Raw genomic sequence first — 14,387 nt, 5'->3', positions numbered from 1 at the left:
TGAGTTTTAGCTTCATTAGTCGTTGAGAAATTAAGTGTGTATAGTATAAGTCGAAGTGTGGGCGTAAATGGAAGTGCGGTTGAGAATCATTGAGAAACGTGTGCTATTAGGGTTTTTACCAAATATAGATATAGATGTTAATATTTTGGGCCCTTCTAAATGTTGGCATGAAATTTGAACATGATTTGTGGGTTTCGGGCGGATTGTTGTATTTTTAATTGTTTACTTTATCTCTTTATATATTGTCATAATTTATTATTTTTTGTTTTACGGTTTCCTTTTTTGGATTTGTCGTACTTTATATCTCGTAATGATCATTTGTATACTTTAAGATCAGTTAATTTGTTACCCAACCATATATCTCACTAAGTAATTATTAAATTTCCTGAATATTTTTTTAATTTTTAAAATATTATTTTTTTGAAAACTAATTTATATAATTTATTACCACTAATTATCTCACACGTGTCAACATCTTATCAATTCAATTAACATGTGTCACGATCTTGTTAATGACTAACTTTGAAAACTCAACTTTATATAATAAGATTATATATTTTTCTGATTTTATGTTTTATATATTTTTTTTGTTCATATGGAACAATTTTTAAATTTAACATATTAGTATACTTTATTTTATATTTAGTTTATTTCATTTAATAATGTTTTATTTTAATTTTCATTTTATGAAATATAGTTAATGTTTTATTTTGTTTATTAGTTTAACATATGTGTTGTATTGGAAACAAATAGTTAAATTCATATTGAAAACTTTTAAAGAAATATTATTTTTATTTTTACCTTTTTATATGTTTATAAATAATAAGAATTCATGTTTCGGTCCGACCTATCTCATTTATGTTAGAAATTTTTTTGAGACATAAATTAGATAGATTTATTTTCTCAAAATTTCTTACTTTTTACTTTATTCCCGTTAAATCCCATTATATTTAGGTTTACATTATGTAAATATAATCATATATATATTTTAAACATTCACTAAAAACTATAATCTATTATTTATATATTTGTTAGTATAATCGATAATTAGTAAGTTTTTTAACTCTTAATCAATTATCTTTTTTAGTTTTATAATGTATAATATATAAAAAAATCTTTCATATTCATTTTGGAAAAACTTATTTACATAGGTTTAAATATTAAAATTAAATGATAAAATGGTATAATTAATTTTAAAAATTAAATAATAAAATGAGGTGGATGATGATGTGGCTTAAAGAGAAGAGAGAAAAAGTTAACTTTATATATATAGATGATTGTCGTTGATGCCGTACACGTCTCTCTCTCTCTCGCCCGTGTATTACACAAGTTAATTACTGATTTAGCACTCTAATAAACGTATCATATCATTCCGTTTTTGGAAATTTGGGAAACAAGGATTATTTTTTTTAAACTACGTACGTACACCTTTCTTTATTTTCTTTGGAAACTAAATATTTTTCTACATATTTTTTTGTAACTTATCCTTATCATTTTTCAAAAATAGTCCTTACTAAGATTTTTTCTAAATACTTGTTGGGAAAAAAATAATTCAGAAACTAGCTAACAAGATCGTTATTTTATTATTTTTTATTTTTTATCTTTAATGATAAACTCTTAGTTAAAAAGATTTGGTTCAAATCTACTTATTTGGTTTAGGTTTCTTTATATATATATATATATATGTGTATTACATGATTTCATAAATTGTTACAAACGAATGAAATTGTGTATACATGTTGATCAAACAAATAGACTTTGTTTCAAACTTTCAATTTTATGGGACATATGAATTAAAACTATAGCGTATTTCAAGCTATGTAAATGTGTTACATCTATATCATCTAATACAGGTTTAACTTATGTAGAATTGAAGAGAAAGGTTGATAATTGATAAACCTTGTCGTCTCTTGTTTTTGGACTATAAAATAAAGAAGTTGAAATTGAGCTCTACCGATTTAACTTGGGCCATAAAGTAGAGGCCCAGTAAAAGTAATGAGTAATAAGAATTAAAAAAAAGAGAGAGAGACTCACCTGACAAAGTTCACCGGAGAGTCTAGATCTCTCTTCTCTTCCACATCGAAGTTTGATTCGTCACCGGCGAAATCCTTTTTCTCCGACGACATAATGCCGGTAAATCCCTCTCGCAATGTGTAATTCTAGATCTCTAAGATCTGTTTCCCGCTTTATTTTCTCTTTTCGTTTACTGATTGATTCATAATTCTCCTGTGACATCCTGCGGATTTGCAGTATAAGACGGTGATAGAAGTGGAGCCTCCGAGTCTGTTGCGGTACTTGATCGGAGCAGCGGTGATGATGATCGGCGTCGTATTACCCGTTGGTTACATGATGTTCCGCAACAAACGCGTCCCCTTCTCGTCTTCGTATTCTAAACAGACGTAGGTGTGCTTTTTTCTTTTAGTCTTCTGTGTTCCTTTCATCTGAACCGGAAAGAACACTACGCAGCTTTAGGCTTAGTCAAAAATTCACAATTCGTCAGCTGTTGATTGCTTTACAGGGATGGTCAAAATTGGATAGTATTGTAACAAGTTCTGGTGTGTTAGGAGATCAGTAACCATCATTTTAGTTCGCCATGAAATTGAAAACCTAAGCTTGGTGTGTTGGAGATCAATAACTTGCTGTGGGGTTTAAGCTGAAGTCTACTAAAAATTGAATAAGTTAGGGAAGTGAATTAGCATTGTTCTATAATCCTTACTATTTGGGAATGTTGATTCAGTCTCAAACTAGGATTAGAGGCAATTTTGATGGTGGAAGAGATATAAATAATCTGTATGTGTCCAGTGCGAATGGGAGAATTGAAGCTTTGTTGAAAATGTTAGCCCCTTTCAATTGCTTTGTAGAGACTGAAAGCTTAGTGTACTTTGTGTGTTTGGATCGAGTTCAGGTGGGGAATCCATGGTTGATAGATGATCAAAAATTATAGTTGCTTGCTCCTCTTCGTTAAAGCTTGTTTAGGCTAATATTGGAAAGGTAGTCCTTTTGCTAGTCAAGTAACTCCGGAGTTTATCATGCTCACCGATTGGTACTAATGATCTGATACTTATCTTTACGTTTCAGGAACAAAGTTTTGATATAGAAGCCTCAGAGGCTGCAGTTGAATTCAACTGAACTGAGAAGGATGATGATGACATATTGATACGGACGACTGTAAAATTATGGTGGAATTCTTGTTTTTTTACATGGCTTGTAAGAGATCCTTCCATAACGCATTCATAAACTATAGTCTTCTTTGTTTAGGTTATTCAAGGTCTATTATGTACACAACCTCTTCTCTTTGGTGGAAAGATTTCATTCGCTGACTAGAGTTAGCATGAACCACAAATTTATATAATACTTAAAACTTAATTCTTTCCATTGGCTTTGCTTTTATTATTTGGTTTTCTGTTTCACTGTACTAAACGAAATGTTGATGATATGCTTCAGTAAAAACTCTGTTCAAAGTTTCAGAACACTACAAAATAGTAGATAACGATCTATGGATGTCCGATTAGGGCAATCACAAAAGCTGTTCATGAGCATAGTAGCCTCAATTAGAGACAAACATAAACACTTTTCGGAATTGATTTAGAATTTGGTCAGATTGTGATCCTGCATAACATAATATGCAAATCCTAGAAGAGCAAAAAAAACAACAGTGTGTGGTATGTAGTTAGTGCATAACGTCATCTACTCATCCATCTCCCCAATGCTTGTCCGACGCGGACCCTGTCTCCTTGTTTGACACAGAATCTGTAATCTGAAGAACTGCTTGAATCATCGGGTGAGTTTGCAGTCGGTGCTTGGAAAACAAGCACCACGGTCGATCCCATGTTGAATACACCAACCTGCATTGATCCATACATGAAACCATTTATCAATGTGAAATTGTGAAGAAAAGATATTTCTTACAATTCTACAATTGCAATTTTTATTTTCTATCTTTTGGACCATACTCTCTTACCTCTTTCCCTTTCTCGAGCTTTAAGCCATGACCTTTCGGATCATATACTCGCTCCTCTGGTGGCTCTGTAGGAAACAGCTTCTTCTTTGGCTTGTTTGTTCTTAGTTCAGGTTCAATGAAAAGCTATCAAAGCAAACGTCAGCGAGTTCCTTAATGTCTAGAGCTTAAGGTTTTCAATTTGCATCAGACATACCTCAATGGATCCAATGTTGGTCGCACCAACAGCAGCAACTGCCATAAAGCCTTCTTTCCATAGCCCTTCAAGCACAACCTGTTAGATTAACAGCTGATGATCAATGTCCGTCTGGAACAAACAGAAAAAACAGCCGGACTTATTTGGTTAGGAGAGCTACAATGAATCACAAAAATTACCCTTTCATTTTCGACATAGAGATTCCTTATCGTTCTTGTAGCACGCTCATTCACGGGAAACAACCGACCTGAAAAAGGGTTTCGAGAGGTGCCAATAGTTACAAAAGTCCAATCACGCATAGGTTATTAGGTTCTAAAAGTAGTTGCAAAAGGCCAATCACACAGGCTGTATACTTAAAATGAAGGACAGAGTAACCAAACCTGCAAAGTGTCGACGAACCATTGCATTCCAGTCAGCCGGAGAGTGTATTCGATGATAGTCCCCTGGTTTTAGATATATCACACAATAGTAGAGCCCCTTCATTGGACTGCAACCAAGACTTTATGAAATAAGATGCGGTTTTTTAACAGCAAAGTCGGTTGCTAGATGTTTAAGGTTGACTTTTCACTGACCTAGCTGAGATGTCCTCCCGTAATTTTGGAGATGCCAGAGAGACTCTCAACCAAGAATTGTCGCTCTTATCTCCAACAGCTTCTTCCTCAGACTTATCTTTACCTTCAGGTTCCATGGGAAGCAGAGAGTTGTTTCCTAGAAGAGCCGGTACTGAGTAAGAATGTCCTTTGACTTGCTCGATCATCCCTCTACTTCCTTTTAGCTCCCCAAACCTTAGAACGGTTCCATCCACAGGACTAACCTGATATCCTCACAATATTAGAGAACAGACTAAGAAAGAAAGTCTGTATCGACAGAGTTACAACGTTATTGTTACCGGTTACCAGACAACAAGGATCGGGGTCGACAGGCCTGCAACCTTCTTTCAAGCTACGAACAAAGAAATCCCGTAACGAAGCATATTCTTTAAGAGGCAGAGCTGCTTCTTCAAGATCTGGAAACACAGATAGATCAGTCTGGGAATCAATTTATCACATTTTCCTCTAGATTCAAACCAACAGCAGAGGTACACAAAAAAAAAAAGTGATCATACTTGAATGAAAAGCTCGAGCCCAGGCTTTATAAGCATACGGACGCATCCAGACCGGAATTTCCTGAGAGTGGAAAAAACTAATAGTTTAAAACCATGTTCAGCAGTTACTACAAATGTTACAACAATAAGAACTCACCAGACTCATTAAGGAGCCCCAAGCTCTTGAGATTGATCGCAGAGGCAGAATTCCAAGGAATGAGGCCTAGATAACCACAATCACACGGATGAACACATTAAGATTCGAGAACTTACGGACATTGAAGACTAAGAGAACAAGAGCAAAAAAAGAGTATTACTTTAACATCTTGGTGGAACTCAAGTTCGATTCCCCTTTCCCGTTTCTCTTCGATCTGTTCTTAAACCAGAAAAAATCAATACTAAGAAAATGCACCAAACTCTATGGAAAGAACCTTGCCAATGTCAACCGACCAAGTGGGTTACTACATTACCTTCTTGTCTTCATAGAGCCGTCTAGCATGAAGAGCTCCAAGCATAAGAATAGTAGCCATTGTTGCTCCGGGCAAAAGAAAAGCATTGCCTACATTGAAAAATACAACAATGACTCAAGCTGCAAAACCATAGAATTGTCTAACTGAAACTTCATCAAACTTCATTAAAACTCAGAATCATTTCATGTCTAATGAGAAGCAAGTTAAACCATTCTCAATTGTAATCTCAGAAAATTATAACTATGTAAAGGAGCTTCATAGCATATATGTTGTAATTACCTCCTTTAGAATCTCCGGTTCCACCACCTCCGCCACCGCCACCGCCGTGAGAAGAAGCGCGAGCGCCGAAGTGATTCGAACGGATATTATTGAGGAAAGAGCTAAAGGTTCGGCGATGAGTATAGTGGAAGCGGCGGAGATGTGTATAGCGAGCCAACAAATAGACATTTTGAGAAAACCGAGGCCTCATGGCGTTTTTCCGGTGGCTTTTGCTCCGACTCAGAGAGGGGTTTTAGGGTTGCTGTTGACTGTTGGTTGGTTGACTCAAACAAACAGTTTTCAACGACAGCTAAAACGACTGCGTTTTCGCCTTGCGGTTCGCTCTTTCTTTATTTTACGCTTGCGAAACCAGACATTTTATTCTTATTGGGCCTTGAGTGATCTTTTATAGCCCATCAATTGTATAAATCAAGTGTGAAGTACTCTCAAACGAAGAAATTCGAAAATGTTTCGATTCACCGAAGACAATGGTAGTGTTGTTATCCGTCGCTTGGAATCTCCGTGAAAGGTTCGATACATTTAACTCCGGCGAATCAATCAAAACCTCGATCTGACCAATTTTGTCGAAATTTAAAGCTTCTTCGATTCTGCTTACTCTAACACACGACCAGTGGGTGTTTTCGCAGCTTTCAGGTTTATCTCAAATCTCAAATTAGATCCGGAATCGAGTTTTACCTTCTTTTTTTCTTCCTATAGACTGATGTTTTAGGAAACGGAGTCTAGTTCTGGAATCGTTGATCTCGATAGATTATTAGATTTCTTCAAACACACATAATTTGAGCCAATTGCTTCCGTTTTGATCGTATCGTAGGATCTTCACCCGATTCCAGAGTCAAAATCGAGTGTGTGTAAAAATGGAAGATAGCGAGAATTCAAAGAAGAGAATAGTGTTTGTGACTGTAGGAACAACGAGTTTCGATGCTCTTGTGAAAGCAGTCGTGAGTGAACATGTTAAAGACGAGTTGCTCAAAAGAGGATACACTCATCTTCTCATTCAGATGGGTCGTGGTATCTTTTTCCCAACTAAGGTTTGTTATTTATCTTCTCCACTCACTTCATTGAATGGGCTGTGATTTTGAAAATTTGATTCGGGGCATAACTAAATCTGATAGGCTTATTATTACTTTACAATGAATCTCAAATTAACAACATTTTGACCCAAAAAAAGTGCTACAATTTTGGTTTGTTCTCATGTATCTTTGATCATTTGTTTCTCTCTTGTTGTTGTTGTTGTTGTCACTCCCTTCAGTTTTTCTCGCTTACTTATTATACTATACTCGTCTCTTGTTGAAAATTTTGTTGTTCTTATGTGTTTTGTTTTCTCATTACTGATTCAGTGTGAGGGAGCGGATGGATCATTAGTTGTGGATTACTTCACATTTTCCTCGAGTATCGCAGATCATATTCGATCTGCATCTCTTGTTATTAGTCACGCTGGTTAGTTGACAACTTATACATTAATAGATTTAGAAACCTGAGACTGAGTTCGATACTCTAGAATGTCATCATTTTTCAACTCTCTCAATGGTGCAGGATCTGGAAGTATATTTGAGACACTAAAGCTAGGGAAACCACTGATTGTGGTTGTGAACGAAGATCTGATGGACAATCATCAATGTGAATTAGCTGAAGCACTTGAAGAGAGGAAGCACTTGTACTACACTCGTCCCCACACTCTTCATCAAACCTTAACGAAAATGGAATTGGAGTCTCTTGTTCGATATACTCCAGGAGACGGAACCCCTGTTGCTCGTATTATCGACAGATTCCTCGGATTCCCTGATGATTGAGCTGACATATGAAAACAAGTTTTTTTATTTCCAGATTCAACTGAATATGCTTAACTTAACTGGTGTGACAGATTCAATTTCATTATAGCAAAGCTTTTACTGATATTTAAGAGGATAAACAGTTTGTTTCAATGGGTATGTATCATTCTAAAAACATCCTTTTTTTTGGTCAATCGCAAAACATATTATCATTGCTGAGATTGCCAGTAGCATGCATCTTCCTAGAAAAATAATTCCTTAAAACTTCGTTAAAAATTATTATTAGAGACAGAATAATACAGCACCAAAAGTTTTAAGTTTCGAGCAACGACTTTAATATATTGGACATAAAGTCATAAGTAGTAGACTAGCAATCGATCGTATTGCAAAGGTATTTCGATAGTTAAACTTCAATTCTCAAAAATGGAAAAAGAGATGAACAAAAACGCAATCAAATATAAAATTTAGGATTAAAGCATACTTGAAAAGCAATTGTATAGTATCCAAAATTTGCAAAAACAAGTCAACTTGCGAGAGATAAAAGTGCAACAACATGGAGCTTAGAAGATGATAATAAAAGCAAACAGCAATTAACGGTAACGACGAAGGGAGATGGAGTTGTTCTTCTTCCATGTAGCTCTGCGAGATGGGCGGTTCTTGTGGTTGTTGTGACCCTTTCCACGAAGACCTCTGTTCTTCTTTCCCTCTGAAGTAAGTCCTCTGAGCTCACGGTGCTTGTGAACTGGGTTGCAGATCCAGTTGATCCTCGGGTCATTACGGACAGCATTGTGTGCTGGGTCAACCAAGATGATCTCGTAGTACTTGTAAGTCGAATCCTATTGAAAACAATTGGTAAATTAACATCTGTTATCTGTAAAACCAAGAGTCACCAAAATGGAGTTCTGAAAATAGGTAGTAAGTATACCTCATTGAGCCAGTAAGAGTTGACAACTCTGAGACCACCCAATTTCCTGCCAGCACGCTCCTCAGCAACAGATCGCTTGCTACGCTGGAACTTGAGTTGTGTCACTCCCTGGTTTGTAGGCTTACCATACACAATACCCTTGGGCACTGGCCTCTTGCGTCCACCACGTCTCACACGGACACGGTACACAACAAAGCCCTAAACAAACATCAACAACCCAACAAGATTAGTACCAGATTCTGAAGCTAGAGCAAGAACTATCTTTACATGTACCAGTCAGAACAAGAGCTAGATTTGTATAAAAGTATAAATCAGCATATCAGACTGGCTAGTTTCATGTAGCTGGTCATGGGAGGGATTCAATCACTAACACACAATTTTCAGAAATGGCGTGTTTCAAGAGACCACATAACCAGTAACGCTTCTAAATCTCTACTAACAACGCAAAAAAACATCAAACTCAACCAACAGAGGCTAGATCATACGCAGATATCACAACAATATCAAAAAAAAAACCTCACTATCTACCTTACAGGATCTCATTTCTACCAATATCAATCAACTCCTACAAAACTCATTTGACAGTTGAGCAACAAAGTTCACTAGCCTCATTATATACGAGGCAACATTAGTAAAAACTACAACAAGGACGAGAAATTTAGGATGAAATCAATCACCTGCTTGGCCTTGTAACCCAAACGACGAGCCTTATCAGGACGAGTAGGCCTAACGAGACGAACAATCGAAGGTTGCTGTCTGTACTCCCAGCACCTCACCCTCTGGAGGAACCTCATCACATCGGACTGTTTCTTCCTCCATAGCTCCGATACATACTTGTACGCACCTAAGGTTCACCAAAATCCATTTAGCTAAGTAGCTCGTAATAACAGATCCGCAACACATACATCATTTGGAAAAACATAGCAGGAGAATGGATCTAGACGAAAGATGGAGAAGATCGAATTTACCCATTTTCCAAGTTTCGCAGAGCCGCACACCAGTGTCTCAATGAAGGGTTTCTTCCTGATTTAAAGTAAAGGACTAGGGTTTTATCTCCGATGGAGCTTTATATTATATCTAATTGGGCTACTTTAATTTAATATAAAATAGCCCATAAGCAAGAAGCACTTAATGGGCTTTAGTATTCAGATTCGGCCCTTTTATATTATCTGTGACATTAGCTAGATTTAGATGTGATATACATACGTACGTTGTTTGTTACTTTGTCATGATGTGTGTTTATGAGGGAGACCTAGAGACATGTTAGGTTGTTAGTGAAGTGAGATGTGATAAGGTGATATGGATATTTCTAATAAGTGTTAATTAGAGAAGATAACATTAAGACATGATGGAGATGGTTACAGGTTTAGCCTGTGAATATAGTCGGGACATGTTACTATTGCAGGATTGTATATTTGGTCTAAGTACAGTGGGTAGGGGTTATATGATGTGGCTCGTTAACGGCTGATAAGCTAGAGATGGAGATATGTGCACATAACATATATATGTTTGGTTAGTTTCAATTATATTGAATGATGCTAATTGCTTCAATATTTGTGTGAGTTTTTGTGATCAGAATACTATCAACGAGGTCGATCACATGTCAAAAATGATATGATCCTTAACTAAAACATGGTTATTAAGCTAATCAACTACGACACGGAACAAGTAACAAACTATCACAGCTCGAAAGCACGTTTGATTTATTGTGATTAGACCTTTTCGTTTCGTATCCCTTAAAAATTATAATTGGGTTTTTGTAAAAATGTTTTAGACTTATCTGGTTGAACATTCAAAATTGAAAACCATCACCGCACATCATGGAAGAAAGAAAAAAAAAAAACAATATGTGTCCTAGGAGTACTATATATCTTTCGTACTTGTATTTTCAAATCGTGTTTTACGTTGGTATATTCAAAATAGGTATAACTGCGATCCACGATATATATGTTTTTATGATCCGATATACTCCTATATGGTTTAAATTAAAAGTGTTTCAACTTATAGTATGTATGTGCGAATTCCATTAATTAAACAAAAAAAAATTATTGACTTCTTCCGGAGATATATTCTTTAATGAAAAAAACTTTATTGCTAAAAATGATGATCACATGCATAAATTTGAGACTTGAGAGATTTTAACTGATTTAAATGGTACTACTTTTCCTCGGCCTCCTCGTGTATAAAAATAGATACATCAAGTGTAGTGCTTTTGACAGAGTGAAAAAAAAAACGAATAAGCCACAAAAGTCTTTTTTCCAAAAAAAAAAAAAAAGCGACAAAAGTCTTTATGTTCCATATATTTTCCTAATAAACTCGTCAATATACAAATGGCTACTCTAAACTTCCCATTCAGTTCAGCTTTTGTTTGCAACAGCCATCATCAAAACACTCAGCAGTACTTCCATTGCAAGGCAGTCTCCAAAACGACATCGGCTCATGCTGCAGTCACCGTCCGTCGCCGTTCTGCCAATTATAAGCCGCCTCTATGGGATCATCAGTATCTCCTTTCTCTCGACAATATATACGTGGTACGTACATTCAAACATTTCATAATACTAAACGTGCACTATTCATCCAAATTCCAAACATATGCCACTTCTGGTTTTTTTTACTGACAATATATCAGAGTGATTTTTTTTTTTATAAACACTCTTAACATATATGCTTTAAACCGGACATGCATAGTATATTATAGATGCATGTAGTATATTAATAACTACACAGTGCTCTCTCTCTCTCTCTGTATATATAGAAAGAAGTTGAAACCAAGGAAAAAGCTAATAAGCTGTTGAAAGAGGAGGTGAGGAAGAAACTAGGTGAAATTGATCAAAGTTCTATTGAGCAGCTAGAAATGATCGATTCTCTGCAAAGACTCGGAATCTCGTATCACTATAAACAAGAAATCCATGATATTTTGAAAAACATTCATGACCAACGCGGCGAAATTGAGAGGGATGCTACATCTCTTGAATTTTTTCTCCTAAGGCAACATGGTTTTGATGTCTCTCAAGGTCTTTTACATATTACATCATTATATTATAATAGCTTGTAGATGTTAAATTATGCGAACAATATTCAAGTAGTCGTTCCAATATCAAGATTCTTTCGATTCTTTCGTTAAAATAATGAGTATAAGAGTATTCGTATTTCATATTGCAGATGATTTTGACGTTTTCAAAAGTGAGATCAGAGAAACTCTAGGCAGCGATATCAAAGGTTTCCTTTCTCTATACGAAGCTTCTTATTTTTCAACGGACTCGGATTTTAAACTCAAGGAGGCTAGACTTTACGCAAGTGAGCGATTAAGTGAGTTTGTGGCAGAAAATAGCAAAATTTCTTTCAGAGAAGATGAAGCTTATATGTTAGAGATGGTGAAACGAGCACTAGAAACGCCGTACCATTGGAGCATACGAAGATTAGAAGCAAGATGGTACATAAATGTTTACGAAAAAAAGCATGATATGAACCCTCTCTTACTACAGTTTGCAGCACTTGATTTCAACATGTTACAAGCTAATCATCAAGAAGAACTCAAACTAATTTCTAGGTAATTAATTTCTATACATGTGTAATATATGTCTCTCAAACTGGATTATATATATATATATATGTTTATAATTAGCTGATCCTCACAATTTAATGTTAGTTGGTGGAACAGCAAAGGACTTATGAAACAACTTGATTTCGTGAGAGACCGAATCACAGAGAGTTATTTTTGGACCGTTGGAATATTTTTCGAGCCAGAGTTTGAATACTACCGCAAGATACTCACCAAAATATTAATGTTAATTGCGATTATGGATGATGTCTACGATATCTATGGTACAATAGAGGAGCTCGAAATTTTCACAAATGTGGTTGAAAAGTAAGTATATCGGGTACATATATATTTGATACAATTCCAAATTATTTTTGAATTATTTACTCTTAAACTAGTTAATAATTATAAATAAAGGTTGCAAACACTATAAGAAAAAAGAAATAATGGGATTTATTTAATAGACAAATTTTTATGTAGGGTAAATAAATCATGTTCTGAATTGTATTTCCCATGATACAGTATATATTTATTAGTCAACAGCCATGCTAATCAAGAACAATCCATATAATATACACTTTTTTCAGATGGGATGTGAACCATGTTGAAAGACTTCCCAAATACATGAAAATATGTTTTCTTTTTCTATACAATGAGATCAACCAAATTGGATACGATATCCTCAGAGACAAAGGACTTAACGTTATACCTCACCTCAAACAAGTTGTAAGTTTTTCTATAAATCATTTAGTATATACAAAATGTTCTTTTCGAGACATTTTTTTTTCTTAATTTTATTAATTAATTTACGTAGTGGACGGATCTATTTAAAACGTTTCTAACGGAAGCGAAGTGGTACAAAAATGGGCACAAACCAAGTTTTGAAGAATACATGCAAAATGGTGTGATATCAAGTTCTGTCCCAACGATACTGCTCCACATTTTCTCCGTCCTCTCTGACCACATCTCCGACGAAACCTTAACAGTTGTTTCGAAAAAGCACCACTCTGTCGTCCGGAGCTGTGGCACCATTCTCCGTCTCGCTAATGATCTCGCCACCTCAACGGTACAGTTGACTCGATTTTTATTTATTGAAAAGTTTTTTTTTTTAAGTTTAAAAAATTGGTAAAATTTCACTTGAATAGTTTAGTTAATAAGTCGCTCATAAAATTGGTATATCAATCTCATTTAGACATTTTACTATAGATATATATTGATTCTTCCTGACCAAAAAAGTTCAGCATATCCAAAAATGAGTGATGATGACTTGATGAATTGTACTATATGTACTAAATAATTTGTTTATGTTTTCACATTTTAATTATTTTATTCTAGCTCATGTAAGTTACACTATTTACAACATTATTTTTCTATATATATAATAGACCTTTCAAAAATAGAAATTCAGTAATTTACAATAACTAATAACTGTTTAATGTTTCGTGATTATTCAAAATGATCATAATGTTTTCGCTATTTATTATTTTGTCCTTATATGGTTACTAGCTAGATTAATATGAAATTGAGTTTGAATAGTCATAATATAAAGTTTGGGATGAAAAATGAAGAACCATATACATATATATAGATAAATCATGAGGATCCCATTATTAGAAAAAAAAAATCATAAAATCACTAGATTTTAATTATTTAACAGGAAGAGATTGCAAGAGGAGATTCACCAAAGTCAGTCCAATGTTACATGTACGAGACAGGAGCCAGCGAGGAAGAGGCACGTGAACACATGCAAAGTATGATCAGCGACTCTTGGGACATCATAAACTCCGATTTCAAAACTTCATACACTTCTTCTCTTCCTCTTGGTTTCGTGGCAACCGCCGCAAATCTCAACCGAGTGGTACAGTGTATCTACCGGCACGGTGATGGCCACGGCAGCCCTGAAAAGACCAAGATCGTTGATTATATCCACTCCGTACTCTTCAATCCCGTTCCTTTGTAGGATTGTAATTTTGTATTTACCCCATAATAAATAAATTTTCATAAGAACAAAATATATTTGGTATGATGCACAAAAAAAAAATCATATTGCACCAAACCCTCTTCTTTTAGTATTCTACAAATGTATACATTCATAGATGATATAAGCCTTAAAGTCATTTTGTGTCGCCTTTTTATTAACCTCAAGATCAAATCCCAATTTTACT

At 35.1% G+C, this 14,387-nt stretch overlaps 5 protein-coding genes across 7 annotated transcripts; 3 read left to right on the top strand and 2 right to left on the bottom strand.

Moving 5' to 3' along the window:
* The first annotated feature begins 2,022 nt into the window (after positions 1 to 2,022).
* On the top strand, positions 2,023 to 3,375 carry LOC17877790. Of its 3 annotated transcripts, none has more exons than XM_006284792.2 (3): positions 2,023 to 2,133; positions 2,251 to 2,399; positions 3,079 to 3,375. In XM_006284792.2, the coding sequence occupies exons 1-3, from the start codon at positions 2,128 to 2,130 to the stop codon at positions 3,095 to 3,097; spliced, it is 174 nt and encodes a 57-aa protein (XP_006284854.2). In that variant the 5' UTR covers positions 2,023 to 2,127; the 3' UTR covers positions 3,098 to 3,375. The 3 variants fall into 3 exon arrangements, with proteins under 3 accessions (XP_006284854.2, XP_006284853.2, XP_023635562.1); XM_006284791.2 differs by having other exon boundaries at positions 2,251 to 2,403; XM_023779794.1 differs by lacking the exon at positions 3,079 to 3,375 and adding an exon at positions 2,906 to 2,989 and having other exon boundaries at positions 2,251 to 2,403.
* A 93-nt stretch (positions 3,376 to 3,468) lies between these two features.
* Positions 3,469 to 6,284, bottom strand: LOC17879122 (phosphatidylserine decarboxylase proenzyme 1, mitochondrial). The gene is made up of 12 exons (XM_006286094.2): positions 5,988 to 6,284; positions 5,709 to 5,797; positions 5,556 to 5,609; positions 5,396 to 5,461; positions 5,260 to 5,320; positions 5,051 to 5,160; positions 4,727 to 4,968; positions 4,535 to 4,641; positions 4,334 to 4,401; positions 4,155 to 4,232; positions 3,962 to 4,084; positions 3,469 to 3,845 (listed from the first exon to the last, which is right to left on the bottom strand). The coding sequence occupies exons 1-12, from the start codon at positions 6,175 to 6,177 to the stop codon at positions 3,684 to 3,686; spliced, it is 1,350 nt and encodes a 449-aa protein (XP_006286156.1). The 5' UTR covers positions 6,178 to 6,284; the 3' UTR covers positions 3,469 to 3,683.
* A 150-nt stretch (positions 6,285 to 6,434) lies between these two features.
* On the top strand, positions 6,435 to 7,950 carry LOC17878883 (UDP-N-acetylglucosamine transferase subunit ALG13 homolog). The gene is made up of 4 exons (XM_006284552.2): positions 6,435 to 6,620; positions 6,799 to 7,015; positions 7,325 to 7,424; positions 7,521 to 7,950. Exons 2-4 carry the CDS (start codon positions 6,842 to 6,844, stop codon positions 7,775 to 7,777), a joined length of 531 nt encoding a protein of 176 aa, XP_006284614.1. The 5' UTR covers positions 6,435 to 6,620; positions 6,799 to 6,841; the 3' UTR covers positions 7,778 to 7,950.
* A 242-nt stretch (positions 7,951 to 8,192) lies between these two features.
* On the bottom strand, positions 8,193 to 9,724 carry LOC17877820 (60S ribosomal protein L15-2). The gene is made up of 4 exons (XM_006282659.2): positions 9,650 to 9,724; positions 9,359 to 9,525; positions 8,682 to 8,879; positions 8,193 to 8,592 (listed from the first exon to the last, which is right to left on the bottom strand). The coding sequence occupies exons 1-4, from the start codon at positions 9,651 to 9,653 to the stop codon at positions 8,347 to 8,349; spliced, it is 615 nt and encodes a 204-aa protein (XP_006282721.1). The 5' UTR covers positions 9,654 to 9,724; the 3' UTR covers positions 8,193 to 8,346.
* Positions 9,725 to 10,948: 1,224 nt separating this feature from the next.
* LOC17880730 ((E)-beta-ocimene synthase, chloroplastic) lies at positions 10,949 to 14,361 on the top strand. Its single transcript, XM_006283331.2, has 7 exons — positions 10,949 to 11,212; positions 11,437 to 11,695; positions 11,844 to 12,231; positions 12,331 to 12,549; positions 12,810 to 12,948; positions 13,037 to 13,288; positions 13,880 to 14,361. Exons 1-7 carry the CDS (start codon positions 11,012 to 11,014, stop codon positions 14,180 to 14,182), a joined length of 1,761 nt encoding a protein of 586 aa, XP_006283393.1. The 5' UTR covers positions 10,949 to 11,011; the 3' UTR covers positions 14,183 to 14,361.
* Positions 14,362 to 14,387: the final 26 nt, after the last annotated feature.

The sequence above is a fragment of the Capsella rubella genome, unplaced genomic scaffold, assembly GCF_000375325.1.
Source record: "Capsella rubella cultivar Monte Gargano unplaced genomic scaffold, Caprub1_0 scaffold_7, whole genome shotgun sequence".
Taxonomy (NCBI): Eukaryota; Viridiplantae; Streptophyta; class Magnoliopsida; order Brassicales; family Brassicaceae; genus Capsella; species Capsella rubella.
Note: the sequence above shows the minus strand (reverse complement) of the source record. Positions and strands in the feature narration are given on the sequence as shown.

What these genes read in the sequence shown, in the direction of transcription:
- LOC17879122 (XM_006286094.2), bottom strand. Translation starts at nt 6,177, where the DNA reads ATGAGGCCTCGGTTTTCTCAAAATGTCTATTTGTTGGCTCGCTATACA. An exon ending in GGCTCTATGAAGACAAGAAG is followed by an intron (nt 5,610 to 5,708) that starts GTAATGTAGTAA and finishes GTTTAAGAACAG; the next exon opens with ATCGAAGAGAAACGGGAAAG. An exon ending in CCAACATTGGATCCATTGAG is followed by an intron (nt 4,085 to 4,154) that starts GTATGTCTGATG and finishes TTGCTTTGATAG; the next exon opens with CTTTTCATTGAACCTGAACT.
- LOC17878883 (XM_006284552.2), top strand. Translation starts at nt 6,842, where the DNA reads ATGGAAGATAGCGAGAATTCAAAGAAGAGAATAGTGTTTGTGACTGTA. An exon ending in GTATCTTTTTCCCAACTAAG is followed by an intron (nt 7,016 to 7,324) that starts GTTTGTTATTTA and finishes TTACTGATTCAG; the next exon opens with TGTGAGGGAGCGGATGGATC. An exon ending in TCTTGTTATTAGTCACGCTG is followed by an intron (nt 7,425 to 7,520) that starts GTTAGTTGACAA and finishes TCAATGGTGCAG; the next exon opens with GATCTGGAAGTATATTTGAG.
- LOC17877820 (XM_006282659.2), bottom strand. An exon ending in TGGGTTACAAGGCCAAGCAG is followed by an intron (nt 8,880 to 9,358) that starts GTGATTGATTTC and finishes ATGTTTGTTTAG; the next exon opens with GGCTTTGTTGTGTACCGTGT. An exon ending in ACTCTTACTGGCTCAATGAG is followed by an intron (nt 8,593 to 8,681) that starts GTATACTTACTA and finishes TGTTTTCAATAG; the next exon opens with GATTCGACTTACAAGTACTA.
- LOC17880730 (XM_006283331.2), top strand. Translation starts at nt 11,012, where the DNA reads ATGGCTACTCTAAACTTCCCATTCAGTTCAGCTTTTGTTTGCAACAGC. An exon ending in TTCACAAATGTGGTTGAAAA is followed by an intron (nt 12,550 to 12,809) that starts GTAAGTATATCG and finishes CACTTTTTTCAG; the next exon opens with ATGGGATGTGAACCATGTTG. An exon ending in TACCTCACCTCAAACAAGTT is followed by an intron (nt 12,949 to 13,036) that starts GTAAGTTTTTCT and finishes TAATTTACGTAG; the next exon opens with TGGACGGATCTATTTAAAAC.